Below are 22,466 nucleotides of genomic sequence, written 5' to 3' on the forward strand. Positions count from 1 at the left end.
GACTGGAGTTCCATCCCTAGCTTCCAGATCACAAGGTGGTAGGAGAGAACCTGACCTTCACATAGGCACAGTGGCATGTGAATGCCTCCATACACACACACACACACACACACACACACACACACATACACACACACACCTACTTTCTGATAATACTGTTGGTAAATGGGTTTATCTGAGCTTTTGTTTTAGATTGTCCAGGTGAGGGAACTAAATGATAAGGGATTAGTTAAATGTGTAGAACAATCAGGACATGTTCTCTGAGGGATTCCCTCTGTCATCACTGCAGGGCCAAGCCCACAACTGGGGACTCCTCCTAAAGATGGACTATTTGCACAGAAAGACCCAGGCTCTTTGACATCTCTAGAATCAGCTTCTTTCTGCTTCTTCCTCCTTGTTTATCTTCTGTCTCCTCAGTTTCGATGGCTATTTAAGAACAGGGCAGCTGAGAGTGCCGAGCGCACACTCTGTCCAGGTGCTTTCCCCTTATCTTTAGACGTGCTCATTTACAGGCGAGACAACCAGATCAGAGCTGTCACAGAGCTGGGCTCTGGGCAGGACTGTCTACCTTCAGGGCCCACAAAGCCACCTGCACTGCTGTTACTACATTATTATTTTTGTCCCCCTCTTTGGTCTTGGTGGCTCAGTTGCAATCTTTAGCAACCTGGAATCACAACTCCAGGGGAGCATGGTGTACCAGCCTACTCCCAATCCATCCTGTGAGAAACATCCAAATTGCTCTACTACTGATTCTGCTAGTTCTACAAGCACCTTCATGTCTGTCTTTCAATAGAACAAAATCTGAGAATGCTGCCAGCCTTTGGTGCCCTCAACCTGAAATGAGAGCTAAGACTCCAGCAGCCAAGACACATTGTTCTTATCATTTAAGCTTACAAACCCATGGCTAAAAGTCTCTAATGCCTACAAACCCAGGAGTCACTGTGAATGAATGAGATAGGCTGGGATTAAGAAACAGGACAGGCATTATTATATCTTCCAGGAGATGCTGGGCTTGAAGGGGCAAGAGGAACAGCAGAGACTACAGTAGAGCAGAGAGCCGTGTGTCTAAACTAGATTTCTGCTACATAAAAATGAGGGAAGCTCTATGCAATGCAAACTTCAGAATTTCAAAGAGAAGCGGGAATCTGTGTGTGTGTGTGTGTGTGTGTGTGTGTGTGTGAAAATTTTGCCTTTTCTTTTCTTTAATCTGTGTATGTGGTATGGCTGTATATGATATGCATGCATATGTGACTTCCCTAATAAGGCAGAGACCAAAACTGGCTCCCTGGTAGTCAAATGCCAATATGATCAATTATAATTAGTGTGTATGTGAGTATGTATGTAAGAATGAACCATGAAGCAATGTAAAGGTCACAGGACAACCTTGGATATCAGTCTTCACCTCCCCCACACCCTCTTTGGTTTTTCCTTTTGAGACATGGCCTCTTCTTTACTGTTCTCCTCTGCCATATGCCAGGCTGGTTGGCCTGTGAGCTCCAAGGCTTCTCTCACCTTTGCCTCCCATCTGCCCTAGGAGTTTCTGGATTACAGAAACATAGCAGCAGGCCCAACTTGTAAGCGTGTGCATGTGTATGTACATGTGGTGCAAGCATTGTATGGGCAACTCCTACTTTTAAAATGTCATTTCAGAGCTTGGTGGAAGCCATCCCTGTCTAAACGAAACAGGTCTGTTGGCCAAGTTCAATCTTGAGGTACCCCTTGTTTTGCACCTTGATTTATACCTAGGCTCCTGGCCCTGAGTTGAGTTGAACATATAGGCAATTCTTCTTCATGTCCCTTCAAAACATGTCCCTTAATGGCTATTGATTCTATGCTTCTTGACACTGCCGAGATTTCCCAGAGTTCTCCACACACCTTCATGTGTGGACATGATAAATAACTCTTCTAACAACAAAAAGTTAACAAGGCCTTGAGTTAATTCAACAGGGTCACCATCTGGGAGCCATCAGAAACAGAACTGTCAGCGCTGTAAACATTGGAGGCTTCATGGAAGACACTGACTCTTTCTAAACTAATCAGTTCTGCCAGTCAAGATTTGCAGCAGAGATTCGAGAACGAGACATCCATTTAACAACAATAACAAAAACAGTGAGGACGAAAACCGTACAGTCATAATAACAAGGGGCCTAAAAGCAAACTGTGACTTCCCTAATAAGGCAGAGACCCAAGTTGGCTCCCTGGCGGTCAAGCGCCAATACAATTAATCAGTCTGTTTCCAGTTTTCTTGCGACAGCAATATTAACAGTTTGCTTTACTCTGTTTATATGGTGCTGACAGGTCTTCGGCATGTTGGGCCTACTTGCTGGTGATTAATGACCACTCTCATTCTGAAGTAAAACCAGGGAGGAAGAAAATGCCTTTTATGACTAGTTAGGCACCGAAGCCTCCGTATTTTGTTGTTGTTTCCCTGCTACCCATCAGCACCTTCCTCTGTCAACCTCTTCATATATGTGTGAGAATATTCATTCTCCCCTAACTGGCTCAGCTCCCTTTCCCTGCCCTGAGATGCTCTGTCCTCTGCTCAAAAGGACCCTAAAATGCACACCATAAATGAGCCTGGCATCTCGAAAGGAATTGTTGGCTCATTTTGTTCTTAAAAATTTCATTTTGATAGAAAGAAATGAAAGAACAGGTGTGAAATGGCTCTGGAAATGAGAATTTTAGCTTATTAAGTAGGTAACAATTCCCTCTCATATTCACAGCTGTATTTACAGACAAAGAAGACAGCAGAGCTGAAATTATATACTGACTGCTGCAGGAAGCATTGTCACAGAAAGTCTGAGAGATTATTGCATTAAACAGTCACAGTTCAATAGAGGTCAAAAGAGTTGAAATAATATAAAAGGACCCACTGTGTCCAGATACTTTCCTTTATAAAAGGAAAGCTGTATGAGTACTATTCATCACTAATATATTGATCTTTTTTCTTTGCTTTTTACTTACTTTGTGTACAGGTATGTTTGTGTACACACACGTTTGGACCACGGGATGCATGTGCAAGCCTAAGGACAAGTTTTAGCGTCGGATCTTTCCTTTACCACGTGGGTTCTGGGATTGAACTCAGGTTCTCAGACTTGGAAGCAGGTGCCTTTACCCACCTTGCCACCCTTTGTCTTCTGTTGGTCGTTTGTTGGTTTAGACAGGGTCTTACAATACAGCCCTGGCTGACCTCATCATCTCTATGTAGCACAGAACGGCTTTGACTCTACTCTTCCTGCCTCAGTGTCATAAATGTAGGGATCACAAGTATGTGCCACCACACCCAGTCACCAAACATTATTTTATTTATTTTTACTGCACTTTATTTTATTGTGACAGGATCTCTAGTAGCCCCAGCCAGCCTTGAATATACTATATAGCCAAGATAACCTTGAATTCCTGATCCTCTTACTTCTAATACCTAAGTCCAGGGATTCAGGTATGCACTATCCCCAACATCGTCTTAACAGTACCTAAGTGTAGGGGACCTAACAATATGAAAATTAAACAAAAAAGAATGGGCTTTTTGTGAGGTTTTCTAGGAAACACTATCTCAGTACTTGCTCTCAGGGTTGGTCTGCCACACTCAGACCCTGGCAGCTTTCAAGCCCACTTCCCTGCATGCTTGCCTCCTCATGCAGCAACAGAACTGATCAGTTCAGGCAGAGAGGACATCAGGAGTCTTTTCAGTGAACACTAAAGTCAGATGCAAGAACAATCTGATGTGAAAGCGCTGCTAATAACAACAACTCTATATTCTGAGTGCCTACTATGCACCAGCACTGCTGGAAATGCCTGTTATGCAAACATGTTTCATTCCCACAACGGTGACTGTACTGAGTACAACAACAGTCTTGGTTCGAAGTGCAGAGTATGAGAGAGAGCTGAACAAGATACTTGGCTATTTGGGCAGACTTTAGCCCGTATGTCACTTTAGTAGTGGACCTAACGTAAAGGTCTGACTAGAGAGGGAAGTGACACTAGCTAGACTAGTTCTAAAGGTCGCAACCATTCTGGGAGAGGATAATTTAACAGTTATCTCAGAAGCTGAAGTAGACATTTTTTAATATAGCAAAATTGAACTTTATCAAGAAAAGGTTTCAAAAATAGATTCCAGCCTGAAAGGGAGAAAGGAAAAAGACTTACTTAAGTGAACTATACTATATACCCTAGAGTAGCCTGACCTTCCAAAGAGAGCTGCCCGACTAAACACTTTGACTCCTTTAATCAGTTATTTCTCTAATGTATTCATTCAAACTCTGTAGGTCTGGATGGATTGGTTGGTTAGACATCTTGGTAAGAGACCAATAGGGAAACAAGGAAAAACTAACTGTAAGATCTCTTCCTTACACTTAGCAGACGACTGGGCTCACTCACTGTTCAGTGGTCTCAAGGGACATTTAACACCCATCTGTGCTTTTCTTCCTTCCCAGCCTGTCCGTCTAGCCACTCAAAACTATACATGTTGCTTTGTGTAATGGCTATGAGCAAGCCCAGAAGAAATAAATGAGTAGAAAGGAAAGGAGGGTTGCTGTCTTCATTCTCATGGTTTGGGAATAGCCACTCAAGGCCTTTGTCCTAAACCCCCACTTCTCCCTTGGTGGCCTGGCTATAAGGCATAGCACCCTGTGGCAAACCACTGGACTGCTGAAGTGGAGGCTATTAGTCATCTGTTAAGAGAAGAAGCCTTTTATTTAATTTGCAAATGCATGCCCTATTTGGGATACTTCAACCAAAGCTAAACATTATACTGGAAAGATATCTAGTAGGATTCCCATGTGCATATGTTCATTATCATCCACAAATATAGCCACAAGAAACATAAGCTCTGAGCAAAGCCAAAAAGTACTGAGGTATCAAATAAGAATATTTTGATGACTAAAAAAAATCTTGATTCTAATTCAGTTGCTAAATGAATTGAAGACATAGAATTCTACTGTCTTCCAAAGAAAGTCCTGAGACTTTTTTTTAAGGTATATTTATATTTATTTCACGAATATGGTTGTTTTGTCTACAAGCATGTATGTACACCATGTGTATGAATTGCCTACCAGAAGGGCATAGGATCCACTGGAACTAGGGCCACTGGCAATTGTCAGCTGCCAAGCTGGCTGCTGGGAGTCAAACACTCTGAAATATAAGCCAGTGATTCTGACTGCTGAGCCATCTCTCCAACCCTACAAAGGAGCTCAAAGCTTTTAAAACTAAGATCTGTCTAGATTATATGAAAATAATATAATGAATAATAAAATAATGAAGTAATGTGGGCTGTCCTTCTGTATATGCGCTGCTTTTACTGGTTGATGAATAAAGTTGTTTGGGCCAGTGGCTTAGCAGAGTTGAGCCAGGCAGGAAATCAGAACAGAAATATAGAAGAGAGTAGGCGGAGTCAGGGAGATGCCATGTAGCCACTGAAGGAGACAGACACCAGATGGAACCTTACCACAGCCAAATGGCAATATACAGATTAATAGAAATGGGTTAATTTAAGATGTAAGAGTTACTTAATAGTTTCTGTGTGATTGTTTTGGGTCTGGAATCCAGGAAATGAATGAGCAGCCTCCATCTATAAGTAAGTGTCTATTATCTTCTGGAAAAACCACTATGTAACTGAATGAGGAGCGTCTCACTCCCTGGCAGCTGCCTTTGCATTATCATAAGAGCCCCTTTCACTGTCTACACTGAGTTCTTTCTGCAATGTCTTCTTCAGGCCTAGGGTCATGTCAGTTTCTTTGGATCTAATTGAATCTCAGATTGCAAGATCTATTATTTTGATTCTTCCCAAAGGCTCTTATGCATGTTGGTTGACTACCAAAAACATTTACTAATGTATGTGGCTTATCATTTCTATTAAATCGAAAAAAATCAAAAGGTATTTTAGGGACTTATGCATGCCATCAACAATTATTTCAAGTATAAACTGGTATATATGGCATAAATATGGCAAAGGTGAGAATTTAAATGCTCATAAAACACAACTGTAAAAGAAGAAATTTTATGAGACTAAGCACATTTTAACTTCATTTTAAACATGAGAGTTTGGCTTGGCCCTGTGTGTTCTATGAACCATGAGCTGATTCAGAAGGGCAGCCCATACCAAGTGCAAGGTGAAGGGCGGAAGACTAGGTCATGCACTCTGATACCAAGTGCAAGGTGAAGGGCGGAAGGCTAGGTCATGCACTCTGATACCAAGTGCAAGGTGAAGGGCGGAAGGCTAGGTCATGCACTCTGATACCAAGCTTTTCTGCCTGCGCAGTTACAAAGTTTGTATATTTGGTTTTGTACAGACAAAAATATTTGAATAATCATGTTTCCTATTAAAGGGCCTTTTAGTTGTGAAATATTTCAAACCTGCTCATTTACTGACGGTAAAAGGTAAGGAAAGCCTAGGAAAGCTCTGGGACTGATCGTATGACTGCGAAAGTCCCCTTACATTAGCATCCTGGCAGGGAAGGTTTTCCCGCTCTGGGTACTCATTCATGGATTCAAAGCCTTGAGCTAGGCTGAGAAGTGATGTTCGTTTTTGCTTGGATCAGTTGACTGAGGTGCTCCCAGGAGAAAGTAAAATGAGTCAGGGGCAGGAGGTGGTAGAGGGAGACACTCAGACCTGGGGTGGGCTGCCTCGGAAAGGTGCCAAAGGATGTCTGACCACCATCCCGGGCAGACAGGAAAAACAAGCCCCCGTGGGCTGGCGTCTGTGACTTACCTGCGGCGCAGGTCCTCCGCCACTGCCGCCCGGCAGCTGAACAAATAGGCTCGGAGTGATTTCAACTGTTGCCGCAGCCGCACGACAGTGGCCAGTGGCTCTGCGTGGAGGTACAGCATGGGATTCTCCTGCTGGATGTCGATCAGCGGCTCTTCGTACACATACTCTAGAAACTCCTTGGCCTGCTTGGACACCTGCAAAACAAACTCTGGTCGTCAGTGCAGCCTGCTCTGCCTGGGAATCACACCTTGGTGACTAAGCAGTAGTGTTTCTGTACACGCTACGTGAAGAGGCCCACAGAGAAGCCAAACAGGGCAGCTTCTCTTTTCACCTTACAGAAGCTCAACTGGCAAATGTGGAAGAAATTCATTAACTCAGTTAGCTCTATTGTGCTAGTAATTATATGAGACCATACCTGAGACTGCACAGAACTACACAGATCCACCACACCAGTGTCATGGTTCTGTTTTGTTTGGTTTTATAAATCCTACTGTGGTGACTAAGATGTGACCACAGGAGAAAACTAGGTGAAAGGTACTTAAATACATGTTCAGTTTCCTGTGAATCTGTAATTATTTTAAGCAATGTGGGAAAAGAACTCATAGTCTTTAAAAACTACATAAATAAATGTGCATGTACATATACTCTATGATACTTTAAAAAAGTATTTTTTAAAACAGAAAAATTACACACATTGTGAAATATTAAAACAAAGAAATTGGTGTTCTCAAGAAAAGAAAAAAAAGAAGGAGGGAGGGAGAAAAATTATGAGGAAGCAAAATTGCTAAATAGAAATGGCCCAAAGAGAAGACGCCTGAGCAGAACTCCCGTGGGTGTGGGCAGACTGCTGCCAATATGTCCGTCCCACTCGTTAATCCTTGAATGCTTTTTAAAATAGCATTGTTCTAGTAGAGGTCAGTGGTGCATCGGAAACACAGCGGAGCGGAGAAACCTAACTAACGTGGCACACTACCACACGTGGGCAACTGGACTCTCACCAAGCCGGTTTGCTGATACTCGGGTGTCAACTGCCTAGTGCTACACAGGGTAGGCTGAGCCTCTACTTGCGGAAGGTAAACCTCTCCAGAAGTTCCCACTAACCCTCTCCAGAAGCAAAGCTAGGACTGAGCACTAAAATAAGGAACTTTGTTCATTAGAAAGAAAATTGGAAATTCACTAGGCTTTACACTGCACAGCAGAGCTCACTGTTACAGAAAGGGAATTCAAGGGGATTTTTAGTCCAAAAGATAAAGACTCCAAACAAAATCCACATGCAGTCTGCCATCACTAGAGCCACGGGGCTCACAGGTGGCTTAAAGGGGAGGACTCGCTCTCCTGGGGAACAGGAGCTGGGGGCTGGTGAAGCAAGCGACACAGGACTAGCTCTGGAGTTACAGGTGGAAGCACAGATGGACAGAGCGGACAGGGAAGCACGAGGGGACAACACAAAATCACCAGGTCCCAGTGGATAATACGGAAGTGTGATTCTAGACTAGAGGCTATTAAGCACTAATTAAAAATATGCTACTTACACACAAACATAAAGCACAGCATCACCATCTTCTTAAAGTGGAAAAGCTCACAACTAAGTTTATATTTCTTACAGGGCTAGAAAAGTGTACTACGTGTGTGTGTTTCTAAGTGATTATTTGTAAGATATCTGTGTACAGTCTGACCCCATGAGATCCTGCAGAGAGTAGTAAAGTTAAAGGATCTTAATAGACTGAAAATCCAGGTTACAAAACAGCCCCCAGAATCAGTCAAGAGCTTTAACTGCTTTACCAGGTCAGGAACAACAAGGTACCAGAGTGCAGCTGTGAGGCAAAGACAGCACAGCAGGCCAGGCCTTCAATGATAACAAAGCAGCCCGCCTGCCCTCAGGCACCTCAACAGCTCCAGCTCCAGCTCCATGCAGAAAGACAAAATTGAGTTGTTTCTGAATTACATGTTATATTTACTTGTGTTTAAATATCTGCTGCACTTAAATATCTTCAAATGAGGAAAAATGCCTGATGTTGTTCAGGGAAGTGAAGTACAATCCACTTGAAACTGCTGCTAAAAAATGATGTATTGTACAATTCAATTAGTCTTTCTGGGTGTACAGAACACTGTTTATAGTGAGTCAGGGCCAGCTGAATTAGGTTAACAATGCTACCTTTTAGTAGGTGAACAGAAGGACAAAGGGCACTGGACAGTCTCCCAGGCCTTAAAAGGCTTCTCTCTTCAGGTGCTACTTAAGTCCAAAAGCAAAAGGGGGGAATCTCTTACAGACACATAAAAGCAGGGGGAGGAACAGGACAGCAGCTACTGACAGCAGTGTTCATAAACTGAAATGACAAAAAAAAAAAAAAAAAGAGAAACAGAGCTGGCTTCAGACCCATCCACGGAGCTGCCTTCCTCCCTCGAAGGGCACCCCTGACAAGGCTGCCTGGGTGTGTGGACACAGCTCTGCTGCTGCAGCCATTTTTTGGCAACAAGGCTGAACTTATGGTCTAGGTCTTCAGAGTCCAGATCCATTGATTCCACTCCATTCACAAAACTGGTGAGGGAGTTTTTAGGAAAATTTGGTATGAAATAAATGCTAGTTTTGCAAAACAGAGCTTTATAATTAATCCCTTTCTGATTCCTTGAGCTTTCAAAGTTTTCCTCCCTATATTAGCAAGATGATTTAACACTCAAGCTCCACTATCATTAAAAAGCATTTTCCAAAAAGAAAGACTTTGAAATGATTATTAGCCTAAGGAAGAAAGTGTGCTCTTGATGACCTAGGGAAGAAGCCAATGGCGTTATTAAAGTTCTTCCCTGTTAGTCTAAACATGACACGAATCACATGTTAACACCAGGCATGTCCCAACAAATAGCTGAGCTGCTATCCTTCAGGCAAACCAAATTATGAAAAGCAAAAAATGCCAAAGTGATGTGGGATATAGATGATGTGGGAGGTCCTTCTATATATGTGTGGCTCTTATTGGTAAATGAATAAAGGTTTTTTTTTTTTTTGGACTTTGGCAGGGCAGAAAATCGCTAGCTAGAAGAGACATAGAGAGAGTAGGCAGAGTCAAGGGGATGCCATGTAGCTGCCAAAGGCAAAAGATACAAGAACTTTACCTGGTAAGCTATAGCCTCGAAGTGAAACACAGAATAAAAGAAATGGGTTAGCTAAAGATATAAGAGTTAGCTAGGAAAATGCCTGAACTATTGGCCAAACAGTGTTGTAATATATATAGTTTCTATGTGATTATCAGGATCTGGGCAGTGGGGAAATGAAAGAGCACTCTTCAACTACAAAATAACACCCACACATTTGGGGCTAACACACATGCCCGCCACCCACTTCAGGTATGGGTGCTTGTACGCCCACTCGAGGTTAAGAGGAAAGTAGCTGAGAGCATGTCAGCAGCTCAGCACTCACTGTCTGGACAACTGGCCTGATCAAGTCTGCTAGGTGTGCACAGGCAGGAGAACATGGCAGATTCCCACTGCTATACACAGAGACATTTCCAGGCTGCACAACATGCTGCATGGCAGACTTAGCTTTTACTCAGACAAAAAATAAAAAGGTTTCTGTGCTGCATGGTGCTTCCCAGAGTTAAGGTGGTGAGTACAGCTCCCACTCAGCAGTCCCAGAGCTGGCAGTAAGCACACCTCTGCCATATTGAAAGGCTGAGAGAGCCAGGTGGAGCCAGACACCAAGACTGAAGCTTTAATCCTAGCCATATCACTTAGCAGATTAAAGACTCATGTGCTCAGAAAAAGATAGAGATATACAGTGAAGACAGATTCAGACAACAACACCAAAAAAAAAAAAACCCCTTTAAGTTGTTTACAATGTGTTTTAAAAAATGCACATTGGGAGAGAGAAGAAAAAGAATACAGACAGGTATAAAAAGAAATCATAGTGTTAAAAAATAAAACAGAGTCTTTAAAGAGATTGTAAAAGTAATATAAAGGAGTACAGACAGACACAGATTAAAGGAGTAAAAGCAATAGAGAAAAAATAGGCCATGTAAAGATGAAAAATATGCAGAGTCTGATTATGTATATTATTGGGTTTTATTTGATTTTTTTAATTGCAGAAAGACATTTGATTTTTTGGGGCTGCCAAGTTAAACCAACATAAAGGTATCTGGACTTCAAAATTTAGGACTAAGGATATGTTGCTTTAGAAAAGAGGGTCTGCTTTTGTTTCCACAGAAGATGAGAACCTGTGGATTCCTTCCAGGCTAATGTGGTTTGATGGAACAAGAGCCTCAGAAAGGTATCCATGAACCCTAAAAATACTTTGCCCAACAAACATCAGGAAGCAGTATGGAGAAAACAATGCCCAAATCCCCAAAATGATTGTATATAAATGTTTGTTTTCATTTAAAGAAGGATATGATACAAAAATGAATACTTTACATTGGTACAGACATTGGTCTATTGATACAAATTTAAGGTCGATTTGTAATACTATGTATGTGTGTTTCTGTTCTTGTTTAAGGTATTGTGATTGTGCAGTTCATTTTAAAAGGTAATGTATAATTAAGAAATACAGAATAATAGGTAGTAATTTATAATAGTCAAACTTGTAGTCATATTAGTTAGGTTTTCTAGATGTACAGAGATATATTTCAGAGGGATAGGTTTTCTTCAAATCTTTCAAAGACCTACAGAATATGTCATTTAAAATGTTTTGAGACTTCTCAACAGTGAAACATGTCTTCTTACAGCAGCTCCAATCACTTCAGAGAGGTTATGGGCACTGAAGAAACTTGCTATGGAATTTGCCTTCACTGTGACAAGGCTGGCCATTTGGGAAAGAAACTGCTCTTGCCTGAACTGCTTGATGCTGTGCTGTGTGAGTTGGACGTGCAGGACCCACAGAAAAATGACTGCTGAACTTGCCAAAAGGTGGGACAGTCCTTCAAGGTTCCTGCTTTATGAAAGAGTCTACCAGACATTCTGCAGGACACAGAAGAAAGCAACTGATAAACTTTGCCATTACAAGGCAGAACAGATCTTCAAATTTCCTGCTTCACTGAAAAGTCTGCCAGACATTGTGGCCTGTAGGCTGAAGATCGATGCCCCAATGTCACAAAAGAACTTTGGGTGACTGTACAGACAGCAAGATGTCACTGTCAATTCTAGAACTTTGGAGACTGCTTACAATGCACTTCCTGTTTACTTAGGTAATATATCCTTCTGAGGTCTTTGAAGAGTTGAAGACTAGATAGTTATAATTATAATTTTTTCCTTAGTTATGATAAAAGATAAATTAGATGTGAAATTTTCCAGAACAAAAGACTAAATATTATAACAGCAATTCTTGCTTGATATCTGTTTTGTTATATGTAATTTTACTATGTTAAAGTTAAAACCTTACTTTTTATTTAGACAGAAAAGGGGAGATGATGTGGGATCTTCTTTTGTATATGTGTTTCTCTTATTGTTTAATGAAAAAAGCTGCTTTGACCTTTGGCAGGGCAGAATATAGCCAGGCTGGAAGAGATACAGAGCGAGTAGGAGGAGTCAAGGAGACGCCATGTAGCTGCCCACGGAGACAGATACTGGAATCTCACCTGGTAAACCACAGCCTCGTGACAATATACAGAATAATAGAAATGAGTTAATTCTTAGATATAAAAGTTACCTAGAAAAATGCCTGGACAATGCACTGGTCAAACAGTGCTGTAATTAATATAGTTTCTATGTGATTATTTGGGTCTGGGCCGCAGGAAAACAAAAGAACAGTTTCTGCCAACACCAAAATGCTTTTAAAATTTTTTATTCATTATTATTATGTGAATGTGTGTGTGTGTGTATGATTGGCAGGGTATGTCAACATTTACACACCATGTTTTGCCTGTGAAGGTCAGAGGATAACTTTCAGAACTGGATTCTCTCCTTTCAATGTTGGTTCTGGTGCTTATACTATGTACCAGCCGAGACTGCCCTAAAGCACTGGGATTAGAGATACACACCACTATGCCTGGCTTAGTGGCTCCTGTAGTGAACAATAAGAATGGTTTATGCCATAGGATAACCATACCATAACTGTGTTTGTGTTTCAATGTGTGAGCTGATTCTGTCTTCACAGCACTGCAGTCTAAACACCTTATGAGGGAAGAAGTGCAGTTAGAGCATATCGCCTCCTCCTCACAGTAAGGAGAACACTGAAATTAGTTCTAAACTAATGGGTGACCAAATCTGTGGTTATACACATACATTTACAAATGAGCACATGTGATCTGAACACTAAGTGTAATCATTGGAGATGTGAACACAGCATGTGTTTCAGGTTTGCACAATCCCCGAGAGGTTTCTGGAATAGTGTTCTGGCATGTTCACACACAGAACAGCACTGGGTAAAGAAGTGGTGAGCAGAGGGGATAATGGTCAACCACAGATGCAATGTGAAATGGTGCAGTGGGGACTAGGGTTCTGCTACTGCTAGAAGGAAAAGGCTGAAAAAAAAAAACACAGGAGGACATGATCTTAGTAGAACAAGGAAAGGGAAAGATAATCCAGTCAGTTTTTCTCAACCTGTGTTCCCCCAGTTACCAGTCCCACAAAAGAGATTTTTTTCAAGTGTTGGGAAAATAAATAGGCTGCACAGTACTTTCCTTTCTCACATTCAAACTCTGAGACACTTGATAGTAAGAAAATCTGCATGGGTTGGGTTAGAATGTAGCTCAGTAGTGATGACAAGGAACAGAAAGAGAAGGGGAGGAAGGGAAGGAAGGGAAGGAGGATCACTGTGGAATATTCCCTTAAACTGTGTGAATTTTTGTCGCTCTGATTGGTTTAAAAAGGAAGTTAAATGGTCAACAGTGGACAGATAATGTTAGAGGGAGAGCCAAACAGACTGCTGGGAAGAAGAAGGGTAGAGTCAGAGGAGTAGCGAGCAGACGCAGAGAGAAGCTGGATGGACAGGCTGTACTGAGAAAAGGCACAAAGCCAAGTGGCAAAGTGCGATAAAAATACAGTTCATTAGAAATGCAAGAGTTAGCAGGTAACAACCTGCGCTATCAGCTGAGCATTTGTAATTAATATTAAGCCTCTGTGTGGTTACTGGGGAGTAGCCTGAGGGACAGAAACTTCCACCTACAAATGGCACCCACACATTCGGCACCTACATCCACATGAAACTTGAGAGAGCTTGGGAAAGGCTCTAGATTACCTGTTTATCCCACCTACTTCTCAAATCTATTTGTGTGTAGACAGGACAGTTTTGTTTATTCCAGCCCTGCCAAGGGCAGAAAAATGGGAGAAAGACTAATTTATGTTCCATTCCTCAACTGGAAGCAGAATATCCTCCTTAAACTTCGCTGTCCCTTCTTACCAAGCTGTAAACTCATTAGCTCTTTCTAATCCTCACCTAGATGGTCTGGTGGTGGCCTTCCAATGGAGCCCACTAACATGTGCTGAACATGTAAGTATTTCACAAAGTCTACTTTGAAAAACAGTGAATTAACCCATTTTCTGTATTTAATCAAGTCCAGGGACCCCAAATAACTTATTTATGGTCATGGCATGGCACAGCAGAGCCAGGACGCAGAACTCTAGACACTTTGCTCTGTGTCCAGGGGTCTGCAGTCACAGTCACTTCGTTTTGAAGAACTCTGTCATAACTTATCTGATTACTGCTCTCTAGTAGAGATGCTCCCTGCCCCTCCTCCATCCTTCTTTCCTGTCAGAAGACAGGAAGGCTGAAGACAGAGACAGACTAGAATGCAGTTAGGCAGCACTGCATGTAGGCTTACATGGAGCTGGACTCTAAAACAATGATGAGCAGCAATATTTCATTTCCAAAGTCATTTTTTGTATCTATGTATTTGTTTAATGTCTTTCCCCCTCCAATGAAATAAAAGTGTTCATGAGGGCAAGAATTACATTTCCTTTGAGCTACTTCAGACTCACTTTGAACAGTTTGGTTTTATTTCTAACTTCATAACACATTTACAGTCAGTAATGAACAAAGGGGGAAGGCAGCTGGAGGCAACAGAGCTGGTGCTGGATACCTCTCAAGATGGAGACACAGGCTTGAGTAACATGGAAAACCCCTAGCTAAGTGGAATGTGGATATCCAGGCCAGGACACACAAATCGTTTTTTAAAAGCACAGCTTTGGGAAAATGGTAAGAAAGTTGAGTATTTTGGTTCAGTCTGATTGGTTTGAATGGGGGCAGGGAGGTACTTTTATGACAATTTCATTAGAAAATGGCTACAGAATTTAAGGAAAGGGTTTAACTCCTTCTCAGTCATGGAGCCCAGTTGAGTCTGTAGCACAGACACCAGAAATGGATGCAATTTTGCTCTTGGAAGTAATTAGGATTATTAATACTCCAGAGGGCAGCCAGGAAATGCTTGAGATGACAATTTAATTCTGTTGTGCAAACCCTTTTTTTTTTTTCAATGGGGAGCCAAGCAGTCACGTACTTGCTATTAAGAGCAGTAGGCAGATCTAACAGAATGATGTCTGGGTTGAGAAACTGGTAGGTCTAAATTGATCTTCACAATTAGAAGCATTAAGTTAATTCTTGGTATCTGAGCAAAGACAGACAGATGCTGGACTAAATGGAATATAGTTCCTCAATGCCTGTGACAGATGATCCAGATAACATCAGCTGGCTGTGTTCCTACAGTAGAGCTGTCCCTGGTCCACTGAGAATGTGGGAAGCAGAGGTCTGACTCCCCATGTGCAGCATGAATGAACTGAGTGTCCCTAATAAACATCTTCAATGACCTCAGCGCAGACCACCACAACACGGCCCGTCTTACAGAAAGACCCTAGGCTTCAGTACCAGCTAGACTGGTGGTTCCTGTAGTCTGCAAAGCTTACTGTGAACAGTCATGTCTGCCTTTTCTCCACTGACTGATGTGCACTCTGCTGGCAGGTGTCGTCGGCCCCAGCTCTCAGCAGACCATGGGGCTGGGGCTATTTCACTCACTCGCTTGGTGTTAGATGTCAAAGTTCTACTCCAAGCATATTAATCTAACGTGAATGCAACCAGTCTGTCTCCCTAAATATGTTTTTATCTCATACACACACAAATAATATATTTATAGTCTATATTGGGAGTGTCAAGTACAAGATGCACAAGTAGTTCATGATAACTGTCTAGGAAAGGAAGGAACGAATTAGGGGAGACATAGGGTTCAAATCAGATTTTAGGATTTGTTAGGTCTGGGTGAGAGCAAGAGAAGTCAAGAGATGTGAAAAAGACTGGCAGGACAGGGATCCGAAGGGTAGACACAACTGTAATGAGGAGACGAGTGGGGATGGGTGTGGATGAGGAAGCCAGAGGGGTGGACAGGGGCTAGAGATCACAGGAGAACCAACTGTACCTACTCTGCATACAATACAGTGAAGTCTGGGACTAGAGATCACAACGGGAACTAACTGTACCTACTCTGCAGACAATATGGTTAAGTCTGACCTTAACTGACCACTTACATTGCACTGTGCTAGGGACTTATGTGACTAATTTAAGAAAACAGCAGCCTTATTGCCTAAGTGCTATTATTATCTCTATTGTAAGATAAAAAAATAAAAAACTAAGCTAAAGACTGAATAAGAAATTTATCTGAGGTAACACTGGGACCCAGGGAAGTGAGCAGCGAAGGCAAGAAGCGCTGTTAGAAGGCTGCCAACTCCTGCCGTGTGATGGCTGCTGAGGCCATGAGTGCAGCGGGGCTGAAAGCATGACCATGCTACAGTTAAGTCTTGGTTCTTGTGTGGCCAGGACACATGCAGTAGAGGAGATAACCAGGGTGTTGCCTATGTCTGGCAGTGGAGACAACGGGACTATTCACATGACTGAATATCTGCATCTGTAGCTGTAGGGAGCACACACTTGGTGTGTTGAGTCTGAGGCACCCAAGGGATAGGCTTCACTCTCACTCAGCAGCCACTCCTGCTTCCCAACTGTGTGCCATGGGCTGTGTCAAGCCACACCTCCTGAGCTCTCCTTTACAGAGAAAACATGCAACCATCAATCAATTCCATAAATGTGGCGTGATGAGAACAATAACCTGCATTCAATAAGTACTTATCACAGCATTTTCTATATTTCCGGTTGTGAGCTTGGCCTTTAAAGGCTAAGCCATTTCTCTAGCCCTTTATTACACTATTTCTGGACTTTTCCTTTGAAACTTAAAAATTTAATTATGTATTTGTGTGTGTATGAAGTTTCTACAAAGTCAAGTACATGGTCAACAAGATAAAACAGCAGCCCACTGATTGGGAAAAGAGCTTCACCAACCCCACATCGGACAGAGGACTGATCTCCAAAATATACAAAGAACTCAAGAAACTTGACATCAAAAGAACAAATAATCCAATAAAAAATTGAGTACAGACCTAAACAGAGAACTCTCAACAAATGAATCTAAAATGGCTGAAAGACACTTAAGGAAATGCTCAACATCCTTGGTCATCAGAGAAATGCAAATCAAAACAACTCTGAGATTCTATCTTACACCTCTAAGAATGGCCAAAATCAAAAACACTGATGACAACTTATGTTGGAGAGGATGTGGGGGGTAAAGGGAACACTCCTTCATTGCTGGTGGGAATGCAAACTTGTAGAGCTGCTTTGGAAATCAGTGTGGCGATTTCTCAGAAAATTAGGAAACAACCTTCCTCAAGACTCAGCAATACTGCTTTTGGGTAAATACCCAAAGGATTTTCAATCATATCACAAGGACATGTGTTATGTCCTTGTGTACTGAACTATGTTCAGTATTATTTGTAACAGCCAGAACCTGGAAAAAAACCTAGATGCCCCAAATGAAAGAATGGCTAAGTAAAATGTGCTACATTTACACAATGGAGTACTACTCAGCAGCAAAAAAATAAAAAAATAAAAAAAATTCTTGAAATTTGCAGGCAAATGAATGGATCTAGAAAAAAAAACCATATTGAGGGAGGAAACTCAGACCCAGAAAGACAAATATAATATGTACTCACTCAAAAGTGGATATTAGACATAAAGCAAAGTATAACCAGACTACGCAGTCTACAGTCCCAGAGAAGCCAGGAAACAAGGAGGACCCTAAGAGAGACATACATGGATCTCCCTGGGAAGAAGAAAAAGGCAAGATCTCCTGAGTAAATTGGGAGCATGGTGGTCACGGGAGAGGGTAGAATGGGACAGGAGAGGAAGAATAGCCATCTATCTAGCCCTCAAACCAGAGGACAGAAGCCCTAAGAGTTCAAACCACAAACTTTCTTTGTGTTTTTCTTTTACTAACCTCCTCCATACAACTGTCAACTATAAACATGTGAGTTACCAAAAGCATAATGCTTATTTGGCATGCATGGAGTGCTGGCACCATGCTACATGCGTTACATATTTTAGCCATTCAGCCAGTGGGTAACTCTTTTGAGGTAATATTGTCCTCATCTTACAAACAAGAAAACTAAAACACCCAGAGTCTAAGTAACTCACCCAGGTCACATATCAGCAAGCAATAAAGCCAAGATCTGAACCAAGGCAGGCTGGGCTCATCTTATGTCTTAGAAAACTTGGACTCGGGAAGTTCAAGGAATATGTCTCCCACTAACCAAACACACAAGAAGGGGCTGAGGTATGCTTTGGACAGATGTCTAATTAACACCAACCCTCCAGAGTTGGTAAAACCATGATGTGGAAAGGAAGCGCTAAGGAAACAACAGGGGCGGAGGGATAAAAGCTTCAGTAAGAGGGGTTTGGTTTCCTGTAGAAGGGCAGTGAGGACTATGTGGCTACAGAAGCCTGCAGGTGAGTTGACGGAATTATTTTCTAATCATCTACTTTTCCCTATTAGCAGGAGGGAGTTTCCAGAGTAACCCACATGGAAACTTAACCCCTGTAAGATCACAGATATTGAAAGCAAAAAAGGGCTCCCATGGGCTTCCAATACCTCTCAGACTCCTTTCCTCGCACTCCGCGGTTGAACCCTGGCCAAGTCCCGTGCTGTCTACAGGATGCATTCTTACTCTCTCACCTTCATCATTCCAGCCTTTCCCGTTCTCCTGCAGAGTTCACAGCAGCATAGAAAACTACGCTGTTATCTTTTCTCCATTAAAACAAAAGTCAAACCTAACTTGACCCCACTTCCCTTTGCGTTATCCTCTACCTGTCTCTTCCCTTTTGAGTGAGCCTTCGCCTATTCTTGTCATTCCTTTCTTTCTTCCAATTCTATGTTGTGCCCTCTCCACTCAGACCTCTGCTCCTGCCTCTCCATTCAGAGTGCTCTCATTAGGGTCACTAATTACCTCCACATGACTGGAGCCAATGGTCAGTACTCAGGGCTCATCTTATCTGACCTATCAGCGTCTGTCACAGTTCATCGGGCAACACTTTCTTCACATGGCTTTTCAGGCAGCCTGGGCTCCTTCTACCTCACTGCTCACTCGTTCTGGTCCCCTGACGCTCTTTGTTGCCCCTCTTCTCTGTACACTCTTACGTTGGGATGACCCAACATGTCTTGAGTCTTCCTCTCCCCCTGTTGACCTGCACTTTAACAGCTATTTAACAGCTATATATAACAAATGTGCTATTCATACCCCTTGGATGTCTCTCTTGTCTGCTAGTCATCACTGTGCAAAGCCTAGCATATTCCAGCATTTCTCACTTGTTCCCATTCTCTAATATACAAGAGTTCTCCTAAAAGACCTGAGGTTGACTAACTGCACTGTTCCTTCTGTGGGCTTCTCCCAGAATTCCAGCTCAAGGGCTGAACGGGCTTGAATCAGAGTGCTATATCATCACAAGCAACACTTTGGGTCACATATGCCTTCTCCAGAGATCACAGGTATGATCATGTAGAATCTCAATTTCCCCATTTTCTAATAAAAATCCTAAGAGGCCTCCCACCATACAGAATTCTCTTAGCACCTATAGTTAATTACCAAGGTCTACAGTTAAAAACTTATAGTTGACAGACTATAGATCCAAAAACATACATATATTTTCAAATTAATAAGAACCACAATAAAAAAAGCTTTAAAATAGTGAGATGTGTAAGATATTAGATAAAATCTGAAGGCACAATTGGGCGTGATGGGATGTGTCTGTCAGCCCAACTCTTGGGAGCTGGAGACAGAGGGATTGTTAGTTTGGGGCCAGGCTGAACTACAAAGTGAGAGTTGGCACCTACCTTATATTTTGAAGTGTCCCAGTTGTGAACTACTCGTGCTGGGATGAGAAAGCTGTCATCCACGTGGCAGCTGCTGCAGTAGTACCACCCGCTGTAATTGCACACCTTGGCCTTGCCATTAGAGAGACCAATAGATCGTTGGCATCCTGTTCAAGGCAAAAGATAGACTATGATTGCTGCTGAACTTCGAACAGCACAGAATAAGGCTCCACAGCCCTAACGTTAAATGAAGTCTGTAGCAGAGGAGAAGTTGTAGAGAATGCAGGGACCCAAGGGCATCCTCCTTCCCAGCCTAAAAGTCTAGACTCCCCACCTCCTGAGAGACAGACATCATCCTAACTAAACTCTTGTCTCTGGTCTCCTCTGATTCTATTTCTTCTGCACATAGCTATCAGAGATCAGTTCCTCCACAACTCTACCTTTATTTTCCTATTTTCCTTCTCAGAAACTAATTAATACGACATAATTGTCTGGGAGCTTCTAATACAGGTTTGTTCGGCTTACACAACATCTCTGAGGAAAGAGACCCTATTTTACTGATGAAGAAAGGAAGCCAGGCATGGTGGTTCACCCCTGCAGTCGCAGAACTGGAGGTAAGGTCGTGGGTTCAAGGCCAGTCTAGGCTATATGGCAAGTACCAGAGTTCAAAGCAGCCTGGGAAACTTAGTGAGCCCCTGTCTCAGAGAAACAAAACCAAGAACTATCACTCTAGTTCAGTTACTGGAGTACTTGCCTAGCAAATGAAGCTCTGAGATCAATCCCCAGCACCACATAAAACTGTGGTGATATGTGTGATATGGTGGCACTTGCATTTGAAGGTATCTCAAAGGCAAAGGGAAGAGGGTCAGAAATTAAATGTCAGTTTGGCTATATAGCAAGTTCAAGGCTAGCCTGGGTGATATGATACCTTACCCACAAAAATAAAATCAAAACCAAACCAAAACAAAATTCAATAAAAGGAAGAAAGGCAGAGATTGAGAATGGAAGAAAGGAAGAATTTTGCAATGTTAAATGTGTTATGTGAGATTGTTCTGCAAATAAAAGGTAGGGTTTGGAATTGGCTCTAAGCTTGTCTGGTGATGAGATGATCCCTAAATAGGACACACAGCATGTTTTTGCTTGAAAAACAAAATCAGTGTAAAGACTCTGGCATCTGACTGGCCATCTCACCTTCGCAGCTTCCCTTCCTCTGCATCCCTTTTGATTATAGAACCTATTTACTCCAGCCCAAGGACTCTTCCCATCCTTCCCAGATAAACACAGTGCTCATGGCACCCTCAACAGCAAACACGCCAGTTTCTCCCCAGTGCCTTTAGTGTTTGGGACCTCAATAAATCCTGCACGCCATCAAGGCCACTAGATGGTAGGTGACTCCTTTTCCTCTCTCAGGAGTTTGATGATTCTGTGAACACTGTCCAGGGACTGTCAGGCGACCTGGCAGTAATCATAGCCCTGCCCCAATGAGAGCATGCTTCCTTAGGAGGAAATCCTGTCACAAACATCCCGGAAGCCCCAGCAAGGCTGGTGAACACTATGCAAACAGCATCACAATTCTGACCTGTCTCACGGCTTTCACTTTAGAACCCGTCCATGCAGCAATCCTCACGGTCAGGGGCCAAATCCACAGACTAAAGAGAGCTGACACAGCTCATGATGTAAGCATGAAACCGATTTAGTCTTCCAGTGATGGTGACGACAAATAATTTGGCAACCAGTGGTATAATCAATTCCATTACAAGGAGCTCAAAAGATTTAATACAATTATTTAATACAAACTGCCTTCCTACAAAGATACACATAAACTCTATGAAAATACTCCAAAACCTAACGAGTTTCCATCCTAAATAAAATGGCAGTAATAACCATGCCATTTCATAGTGCATCTTCTGCTGGGAGAATTAGATCCTTTTGTTCTTAAAAACAGAGGGGACTGGAAGATCACGAAACACATATGCTAGTGGTACACTCTAATAACTACATCTTCCCATGGTTCTCAAAATCATTATTCTTTTTTAACTACTGAGTAGCAACAAAATCATTATGAGCCTGTTTTTGAGGCTAGCTGAGGAAAGAGACGGTGTGCAGAAGATAAGGACCACAGGAGCTGCTGTGTGACGGAAGAGACGCTGTCACCACTCCGGGTGGTAAATGCTGGAATGCTGTCTGCTGCATTCACAGACTGTGTGACTCATTTGGCATTTAGCACGTGCCTCCTTGAACTGCGGTGCCTTTTTATGGCCCTCTCCAGTCAGGCGGACAGTAAACTTCCCAGATTTATTTTTTTATCCTCAGCACTTAACACAGAGTTTAACACACAGTAGATAACCAATACATGTTTGTGTTGAGACATGATAAACTAGCTACCCCCTGGCACATGCACACACACATACATATAAAAGACTGTCATTTCCTATAGTTATTCCAAAAGTAATTCTTTGAACCTGGCTGCATGCCTCTTCAAACAGCTTGCGTTCGTTCCTATTCTTGTTAAAATATGTTGCCCATTCAAAAGTCCGCACATTAAACGTGTTTACCTGTGATCAGTGGACAGACCCAACTGGGACCTTACACATTCAAGCTCTGAGGATATCTCTGTTTCTATAATTAGTAGATAGTCAAACTGAATTAACACT

The 22,466-nt window shown here is 42.3% G+C and overlaps 1 protein-coding gene across 4 annotated transcripts in view; it reads right to left on the reverse strand.

Moving 5' to 3' along the window:
* Plekhm3 (pleckstrin homology domain containing M3) overlaps window positions 1-22,466 on the reverse strand; it is a 163,717-nt gene that overhangs the window by 82,210 nt on the left and 59,041 nt on the right. For all 4 annotated transcript variants that reach the window (XM_048458960.3, XM_048458959.3, XM_085698975.2 and 1 more), the window contains 2 exons: window positions 19,834-19,979; window positions 6,707-6,900 (listed from right to left, as the gene is read on the reverse strand). In XM_048458960.3, coding sequence (XP_048314917.1) covers window positions 6,707-6,900; window positions 19,834-19,979 — 340 coding nt within the window. The remainder of the gene's footprint in view (window positions 1-6,706; window positions 6,901-19,833; window positions 19,980-22,466) is intronic.

The sequence above is a fragment of the Myodes glareolus genome, chromosome 1 (assembly GCF_982192425.1).
Source record: "Myodes glareolus chromosome 1, mMyoGla1.1, whole genome shotgun sequence".
Taxonomy (NCBI): Eukaryota; Metazoa; Chordata; class Mammalia; order Rodentia; family Cricetidae; genus Myodes; species Myodes glareolus.